At 38.7% G+C, this 10000-nt stretch overlaps 1 protein-coding gene across 1 annotated transcript in view; it reads left to right on the top strand.

Moving 5' to 3' along the window:
* Positions 1-10000, top strand: part of LOC137985357 (atrial natriuretic peptide receptor 1-like) — a 98643-nt gene that overhangs the window by 73592 nt on the left and 15051 nt on the right. Inside the window, exons 8-15 of the mRNA XM_068832941.1 lie at positions 3185-3262; positions 4079-4183; positions 5598-5669; positions 6066-6234; positions 6658-6804; positions 7393-7570; positions 8271-8411; positions 9031-9154. Coding sequence (XP_068689042.1) covers positions 3185-3262; positions 4079-4183; positions 5598-5669; positions 6066-6234; positions 6658-6804; positions 7393-7570; positions 8271-8411; positions 9031-9154 — 1014 coding nt within the window. The remainder of the gene's footprint in view (positions 1-3184; positions 3263-4078; positions 4184-5597; positions 5670-6065; positions 6235-6657; positions 6805-7392; positions 7571-8270; positions 8412-9030; positions 9155-10000) is intronic.

The following is a 10000-nucleotide window of genomic DNA, read 5'->3' as shown; positions in this document are numbered from 1 at the left end:
GGTTTTATTTCTTGAGAAGAAACAAGACGAAACAGAAGAGCATGAAGATGCTGAAAGCCACCTCCCACGAATTCCAGGTAAAAAGAAATGGAAGCCTCCTGTATCTAAGTACCCTGAACTTGAACTGTTTCTTTCTAACATTAAGAAAGAAATAATTAATCCTCATATTAGACTAACTAGGCCAAACCTCTCAAAGGGGGAAAGAGCTGCACTTAGAGAATTAAAAAAATCAGATAAAGTTATCAGAATTCAAGATAAAGGATCTAGATTTGTTGTTTTAAACCCGGAAGATTACGAAAACAAGATGTTAGGACAATTAAACAATGAATTACATTACAAACCAGTGCAATCCGACCCAACCTCCAAACACATCTCTTTAGTTGAAAAGTGGTGTTCTAAATGGCTACAGAAAGGACAAATTTCAATTGAAGTAGCAGAATGGGTGATGAATAAAGAGGCAACACCGGGTGTAGCATTTGGAAATATTAAGACCCATAAAGCCGGCAATCCTCTACGCCTCATAACCTCTTGTTGTGGCACGGCGATAGAACACTTGTCGCAATTCACAGAATTTTATTTACAACCTTTAGCGCGGAGATTGCCATCGTTCATTAAAGACACCACTGATCTGCTAAATAGAATTAAAGAGCTCAACAAAAATGGTCCTTTCCCTGAAGGCACCTTGTTGGTCTCTTGGGACGTTGTCTCAATGTTCCCCAACATAGATAATAATTTAGGTCTTACAGCAGTTGAAAAGGCCCTTGATGCCAGAAACAAATCAATACCATCAACCAAATGCATCCTGGAAGCAGTTGAAATCTGCCTGAAATGTAATCACTCGGTTTTTAAGGGGGATTTCTTTTTGCAAATTCATGGCACAGCAATGGGCCCAAAGAACGCATGCAGCTATGCTGATCTAGCCATGGGCGAATTAGATCACAAAGCAAAATTTTGCGGCCCCCTAAAACCCGCTTTATGGTGGAGATATCGGGATGACATTTTTGATCTCTGGCAGCAGGGTCCCTCGGCTCTAGAAAACTTCACAGGATTCATCAACTCTCTTTACCCTACCATCAAGTTTGAATTAGTTTCTTCTGATAGCTACCTTAATATGCTAGACGTCACATTGTATCTAATTGATGGCTTCATTAGAACAGACATTTACTCTAAACCTACAGACAGTCATCTGTACTTGCCACCCACTAGTGCTCACCCCAAACATGTATTCAAAGCGATTCCATACGGAGTGGCCTTGAGATTACGTAGGAATTGCTCAAATCAGAATTTTTTAGAGACGCGAATGCTGGAATATGAAAGGTACCTTGTTAATCAAGGCTACCCGAAAACACTCGTTAAGAGGCAATTCCTTAAAGCCTCGGCCATTCCTAGAGATCATCTGCTTTTGCCCCGAACCAGGGAGAACAGAAAACTGTTTCCGTTAGTGATGACCTTCAATCCTCACCTACCTAACATAGGGTACGTCATTAGGAAGCATTTGCACCTGTTACAATCTAATCCCAAATTAAGAGAATTTTTTCCATCTAATTCAATTATTCCCTCGTTTCGTAGAACAAAAAACTTGAAAGAAATTTTGGCGCCATCGAAATACAGAACGAGAGTAGAACAAGAAACCATTGAAACAGGTGGTTGCATTAAATGCAAACGTAGCAGATGTGATCTTTGCAAAAACTTTTTGATAGAATCAAATTTTTTTCAGAGTTTCCAAACCAATAGAAAATACTTTATTAAACCAAGACTGTCGTGTGATTCTAAAAATGTAATTTATCTTGCATCCTGCAACAAATGTCGCTTGCAATATGTTGGTTCAACGGCAACACAATTCAAAGTTAGATTCCGTAATCATAAATCATCAAGGGTAACGAACAAGAAAACCTGTGAGGTCGCGGTACATTATAACAATAGTCCGCACGCCCTCAACGACTTTTCTTTCCAGTGTATCGATCAGGCTTTTGGCCTTAACAAAAGGCAAGAATTCCACTCCAGGAACAGAATCACCTACAACCAACCGACCACTTGAGTCGTAATAATCTGCAAGCTTAACGAACCATATAACTTTACAACTCAATGTAGCACATGAATTCTTTACTTTAATGATAGTTTTAGTTCTCGCTGTTATTACATTGTACCTTTCGGAATAGAATTACTTCTTTTGTTTTGTTTTGTTTGTAATGATTTTTTACTTGTATTGTTGTTAAGTTTTGTAACATACCGAAAATTCCTTGTAAACCATATATAAGCTCTTAGACCTAATTATTATCCACATGCTGTAAACTGATGAAGGTCTAAGACCGAAACGTTTTTTAATATATTTTACTTTTTAGCTTTCAAAAGTTGTCCGTCCTCTGACTCTTTTAACTTTATATAAATTCATATGTCGAGGCTTGGACTGGGAATCTCTAAAGGATCCTTTTGGAACGCCACTATCTCCGTTGGCTCAGACAGCCCAAAGAACTCTGTGTCAGTAACCTTCATTTTGCTTCTGGCCGCCTGTGATATATATATATATATATATATAAATACTTTAAGAGGAAAAAAGGACGCAACTACATTTCCCGACAAGCCTGTTTCGTGAATCGCTTCACTCTTCAGGGGTTTAAGGGGTTTAAACCCCTGAAGAGTGAAGCGATTCACGAAACAGGCTTGTCGGGAAATGTAGTTGCGTCCTTTTTTCCTCTTAAAGTATTTATTCCGCTCTGCTTTAACGTATTGAGCACTGTTCCACGAGAAAATCGACTTACAGACTCCCTATATATATATATATATATATCACGCAAGCTGAATAACTAGCGGATCAAAATTGATTAGGGCTACAGAAAGCTACCACAACGCGCGAAAATTAACATTTCATATGTATCGTATATGCGTACATAAATTAGTCAATACTTTTATTTCCGATCAATTCTAACGTGTGTTCACCTTTCTTTGATTTGACGCTGTCTTTATCATTATTATTTATTACCGTAAATGCTAAAACTAAAGGACAATTTCCAGTGAAAGTAAGGACCTTATCGAAGCTAAATTGAAGAGGCACCATTTTCACACAGGCACCAAGTTAGACACCCTCTTGTGTAGTTCATGGCTTGTTATCAGAGAGAAAACCTTTTTGCGACGGCAAGAGTTTGTTCACAACAGTTAATTAGTAGTTATTTTGTTACGTTTAAAGGGCAAAACAGTGGCAGTGAAGAACATACAGAAGGCTAAAGTGAATCTGGACCGGAATGTTCTGTTGGAGCTCAAAGAGGTTAGATCAGTTGCAATAACTCATTTCAATGTTATCTGTTAATACGTGTTACAGAGGTTAAAACAACCTCAGTAAATCGAAAGCAATTTAGATGAACGTCATGGCGTTTGCAACTCTTTCTACTCAACCAGTTTAATGGGTCACAACACGAAAACTTATTAACGTTCACCCAAAGTTTTCAAGTTGGAATTCTTCCTTAGCAATCCCTCCCAAAAAATAAATGTTAATAGCCTAAGCATTAAAATGGTTGTTTAAAGGAACCAGATTTGTCATCATGAGAGGAAGTGAACCAAACAGCATCCTTTGGGTTTTTAGTGTGCTACTAAAATGAGGTGACAGTGTCCCGTTGAACCGTTTTTGAATATGGAGTGCTGTGAAAGCCGCCGAAACCAAAAAAATTGCGTGCGGGAATTATATGAGCTTTATCTTTCGATTGGCTGCGAATAAAGTACGAGATTTATGAGGGAATTATGCATCAAGTACAGTATTACAACCCAACTTGACGTTACACTTCCGGCTCCACACTTAATTAAAAGTAGCTCGGTGCAACAAACTTAGAAAGGCACTGAGTTGGGTAAACGTTGCTATGTGAGCACGAAAGACGAATTAGAGATTTTATGAAGTGGCTCTTTAGACCAGCTTCACAAGGGCCAGTGGAAAATGCTAGGCTTAAGTACACGAATCAACTGGCAGTCAAACGTTTGTAGATTACAATTTTCTCTACCCATCGTAGAGTGTATAAAAACAGGCGGCTTGCTTGTGAAATATTACTATGATTAGGCATTTGCTTATTCGTTGTTCTTTCTTTCCTTTCAGATGAAGGACCTGAACCACCAAAATGTCAACACCTTCATCGGTTCTTGCGTAAACCCCGGTCAGATTTGTATACTGTCACAATACTGTAACAAAGGAAGTCTCCAGGTAAAGATAATTTGCTGCTGGTTAAAGTCTATAAACGAGCCTTTGCAGAGACGCTTGGTCTAGAAATAATAATTAGAAAAGGAAACATTGATGGCAACTCGACCGAAAAACAGGCCTGTACGGGTCCGCAAATGATGCCAGAAGCGGAAACGATCTCCAAACTGTACCGCAAATGATCCCCATATTGGGCCGACTGATCACGAAAAAAAAGTAAGGAATGGCATGGACGATGGAATGGTCTGGATAGAGAATTAATGTGAGGAGCCCTTGTTTTTATTAAAATCACTTTAAATCATGGCTCACAACAGGTTTCTGCCTCATAGTTTTCCAGAAAGACTGAATTTTGTTTCTTACCACGCTGTTATAAATTTGAACGCAATTTTTAACTGATTGCGACCAGGGGTCCGTTTCTCGAACACTGCGCGTGTTGGAATATCCCGACTGTTTGTTTTCGTTTCGTGGTTTTGCAGTTACTGGTCACGCGTGACTCCGCACCGGGATACATTTGAATTTTTGACACATGCATGCTCAATACGAAATGTCTCTGAATCGAGGCCTCTGGCAGACCCGATTTTTCTAGGAAGATCGAAAGACACTCTGCTCGCAGGGTTCGAGAAACAGGCCCCTGGTCATAATCAGTTTAGAATTGTGTCCATGTTAGTTTTTGATGATTGTATCCGATTAAATTAAATGTGACAAATTTATAACAGCGTGGTAAGAAACAAAATTCAGTCTTTCTGGAAAACTATAATGAGGCAGAAACCTGTTGTGAGCCATGATTTAAAGCGGTTTTAATAAAAATAAGCTGTCTTCACGTTGATTCTCTATCCAAACCATTCTACCCTCCATGCCAATCCTTACTTTTCTTCAGGATCATTTGCGGTACAGCTTGGGGATCATTTGCGGACCCGTACAGGCCTCTCACATGACGAAAATGAAACGGCACGATTGACGCTGAGACTGCAAAAGTGCGAAAATCGTGGTCACTTGGTAGTTTTTCAGAAACATGGGATGGCATAAGCACATCCTGTCTAAGATTCAGTGGCCGTTCGTGTTGGTTTCGACTTGCATGTCGCAGTTATTTGCTTGTGTAAAGGCATTTTGGTCTAATCTGTTATTGGATAGTTGACCGTTTCGAATACCTCGTGCTCTTTACTTTTTTTCGGGTGGGTGTTTCTTCCTGTAAGTTACACAATTTTTATCTTTGTCTGTTCAGTAAAACAGTTTTTGTAAGTAAAATAATGTTTAAAAAATTGTTGCTGTCATTTCAAGTGGGCATTGACTTCTTAAAATGACAGACAAAGAAATTGGCAGCATCCAAGCAGAACGCTCTTATTGCATGTGCTATTTATTTATTTATCTCTAAGACTTACAATTTCTCTTGGTAGTTAATTTATAACTTGTAACTTTTCAGGATGTATTGCACAATGACAGCCTTTCACTGGACTGGATGTTCAAAATGTCTATTCCATGTGATATTGCTCGTGTATGTACAATATTTGGTTTTATGTTATTTCTGTGTGAAAATAAAGTGAAAACCGTCTATTTTAAGCTGGAAGCAGCGAACTGGCATCTTCCACAGTTTCATGCTTAAATTGCATTGGAATAGGTAACTTGTTTTTTGTGTCATTTCAAAATGCTTTCGTGCTCAACCTCGAACTGAGGAACAGGATCATACCTCTGACCTCGGGAAATGGCTTCAAGTTCTTTCGATTGAAACAGTTATCCCAGGATTTTAGTTGAATGACTGGCTTTGCAAGTAGCATATTATTGCAACGAATTCGCTATGTTCTCCTGTGAATTTTCCATAAGAATCCATTTGGTATTGCCTTAACCAGAGAAACATTAACAAAGGCAACATTCTCAAATTTTCCTACAACAGGGGATGCACTACATTCAAAACAGCCCCATCCAGGTTCATGGCAACTTGAAATCTTCAAATGTGCTCATTGATAGTCGATGGACCAGTAAAGTCACCGATCACGGGTTGTTCCTATTCAAAGAAGGACAAGAGATCGACGTGGAGGCGGGGACAGAAGCCAAGTACTATGGTATCTTAAAATTTTTATACTCAAAACAGATAGCAGGCACCCTAAGACACGACAAAAACTTTTACTTATTTGGGACTAAGTTAACGTTTATTTTGTTATCTTTGAAATGAGGTATTGTTTAACACGTAGCTGGGAATTGCTTCTGAGGAAAGTAAATATAATTTGCAAGAGAGTTGTATTGAGTTAGAGTGATTACTCGGATTTGCGTGATTACCTTTCCACGGCCCAACTTACGAGTCATGTTACCATAGTTACCGCATAGGCCCTGCAACTGGCCCAAGTTGTTTCCAATTCAAAGTAAATTTGTCGAAAATAATTAGTAAGACCGAAAACTGTCATTCTTTTAAAAATGACGCTGGGAGAGGATTCAGAGCAAGGTCAACATTTTAAAGTAACATTTTAATTTTTTTCCTTTCTTTTCAGATGCTCTTTGGACTGCACCTGAGCATATTTTCAATGATCTTTTCCCTCGCTCTCAAACTGGAGATGTCTTCAGCTATGGAATCATTCTCTCAGAGATTTTAACTCGTGCTTTGCCTTACAACATGTTTGAGGAATTAACACACAAAGGTTTTTTTCTTCGTTCAGTTTAGCAGTGACAATGTTCGAGTTGTAGGCTATTCTAGTTATAACCTTCTGCTAAATATAAACAGTTATAGGCAGGTAATTGCTATATAAAGATCTGTTGGGTTCAAAAATAAAAAATAAAAATTATGTAAAAAGGGCACTTGGTGCTGTGACTCTCTATGCGAATAGTATTTAGCTTGTCTCTGTAGTGATTTTTATCAATTTGTTTCGGTATCACGTTTGCATTGTTTCTTCACCAATTAGCCGTTCGGAAGATCGTATGAAACGAAAAAATGTAATTTTTAGATTTAAGCAGCACGTGAAAATTCCATTTTTCCTGAACATTGCAGGCCTACCTTTAGCCGAACTAAGCTTTAGAAGACGTTACATCCAAATGTAAAGGTAAAAAACATGTGGGAAGGTAAAAGAGACATCTGATGCCTAGGCCTTAGGCATTGGCCCATTTGGAAAGGGCCAACTTTTAAAATCTTTTCCCTAAAATAAGACATATTTCACTGTAGAAGGTTTCTTATTCCGAAGGAATCTCAAGTTTGCGGGGTTTTGTGTTTGATCTTTACTTTCACTTTACAGAAATCATCGAGCGTGTTCAAAAAGGAGTTAGTCCACCATTCCGTCCACGAATCACGAATGACTTGGCAGAACATTCACTCTACATACAGATGATGAAGCAGGCCTGGGATCAAGACCCACTTATAAGGCCAACGTTTTCCGACTGCCTCAAATATCTGAAGCAGATGAACAAAGGAAGGTAGGTGGAAACCTTAAAGTGACTAATAGAATTTAGGCAGCACTGTTAAACGTTCTAGGATACAAAAACCTGGATTCAGGTTTTCCCACCGAGACTTAATCAAGAACGCCTTTCCCACTTAAGCCACAGATAGTTAAAAATGGATAATAAACATTTACATTCTCAAACTTGGATATCGCATTTCTAGCATTTCTAAATTTTGCAAAATTAATAAATACCTCACAATAACCTAGTTCAATAGCCGTAATATCAGATATAGCCCTCGTTTTTTCCAGATGAAATAATGGTACCCCTCCCATAAATTGGCCAATTGCATGCGAGTGCTATATAAAAGATATAATGTTTGAAAGATAGTGCTGTCATAGAAGAAGCTAATAACCAGGAGACTACAACTTTAATACTAGGTCTATGTAACGGCATTTTCACAGATGAAGATATTCTTAGGCGAGTTCTAATACGATTTTGCCTACACGAGTGACCAATCTCAATCCCATGGATAATAATTTCTTATGCAAGACCCGTAATTAGCTGGAAAGGTCTCGATTCGCGGGAAAATCAATCTAAAAATAACTCGGTAAGTAAAAACACCGTTCCACAAATACAATGAAGTTGTGAGCTTCTAGTCATGGGCTCATGGTGATAGAATGTTGTTGAAAAACGAGATGCCCTTTGTTGATAAAGACGTTGCTCCTTGACACAGGGAATTCAACATCATGGACACCATGATCACTATGATGGAAAAGTATACGGATCATTTGGAAGACATCGTTGCCGAGCGAACAGCTGAGCTTGCAGCTGAGAAGGCAAAGACTGATGAATTATTGTACAGAATGTTACCAAGGTTCGAAGTTTAAGTATTAGTAAGGAATGTTTAGTAAATGGTGCGGATCAATGTCAGGCCCAGCACATAGATGAAAAGTGAACGAGTGATGAGGTATCTCCCGATGACCACTCGAGGATACTCGGCTACTCCTATCTAAACAGAAGTCCAATCAATTAGGATGCTCTTTCACCGAACATCTAAAGGAAACTCGTGGAATGATGACAGGGATAGTCGGGAAAAATTAAAAAATTCAAAGCTCTTAAAAGTAATCGAACTACCAATGTAGGCCATGGAAAATTATGTATAGCTTCAAGAAGAAATGTTGTGGAAATAATTACTTGGGTTCTGAATAGACCTTTCTTTCTTGGTCGTCTTCAGTCCACCACATTTTTTTGCGCAGGCCGCGCTGAATAAGAAACAGGAAAAACGCCAGAATTACTTTTCGTTTCTAAGAAATACAGTATATGCTATTCACTGTGCCCGAAATCTTGAGTATGACCCGGGACGGCAGGTAGAGACAAAGTTGAAGTCTGTTTCAACAGAAAAATAGTGAACACTGCCGTGATAGCTCCCCCTAAAAATGTTCTAATACCAAAGAAGAAAAAGTATATTAAACGTATATTTTAAATGATCGCAGATCTGTAGCAGAGGAACTGAAAAGTGGACAGCCGGTTACTGCGGAATCCTTTGAATCTGTGACAATTTTCTTCAGTGACATTGTTGGGTTTCCCAAGATTGCATCTGACAGTACTCCACTGCAGGTAAACTTGGCTTTGCATTACTGAGAAATAAGCGAGTGTAAGGGCAACTCCAACACTTTAAAATATAGTTAAAAGGTATTTTGCGCGGTGTATGAATATGCAGGAAAAGCAGATCTTAACAAGAGGTACTAAGTAGCCTATACTCTTGCACAGGTTATTTGTACTTTTGTTGACTGTTTGGGAAAAGTTGCTCTTTATCATGTGAGTTCATGAACCTCTACTTTTGGGCATTACTAAACCACGAAACAGCGAAACGAAGCACCAAAACAACATGTGTGATCCCACCATTCATTAAATACTAACCGACAAATGTTGGATTTGAGATAAATATCGTTTTAGGCCTAATTAGGCCTAAAACGTTATTGCTCCTCATTCAGTGAGATTAAGATTAGGATTCAGATTGAGACTGATAGGGCTTTAAATTGTGAATCACTGGTCGCCAATGCAACCAAAACTGAATTGAGTGCTGGCGACTAGATTTTCAGAGGTGGTCACGGCCAGCTGGCGAATCACGTTTTGTCTGATAACCCAGGATAAACAGTAGACAACTTCTGTATTTATATTTGAATCTTTATATGATGAAATCATTCGGAACTGGTGGCTAGAACACGACTCACCTTTCTTTTCCCGCTAATTTAATGTCTAAATACTACTAGAAAATTGGTTTCACACACTGTTAATTGATAGCACAAAAATGTACTTCGATGTTTACTACGCGCCATATTGTTTCAGCGGCTTCATGGGATCGTGGGCGCCCTTAAACACCATGTTCTTCTTGCCCGTTGCGTGAGTTTTTGCGGCCGGAAGACGAAGATTCAGCCAGAAGATTAATTGAAAATTTAAATC

This window comes from Montipora foliosa, chromosome 14 (genome assembly GCF_036669935.1).
Source record: "Montipora foliosa isolate CH-2021 chromosome 14, ASM3666993v2, whole genome shotgun sequence".
In the NCBI taxonomy this organism is placed as follows: domain Eukaryota; kingdom Metazoa; phylum Cnidaria; class Anthozoa; order Scleractinia; family Acroporidae; genus Montipora; species Montipora foliosa.
This window is presented reverse-complemented; position numbering and strand designations above follow the sequence as displayed.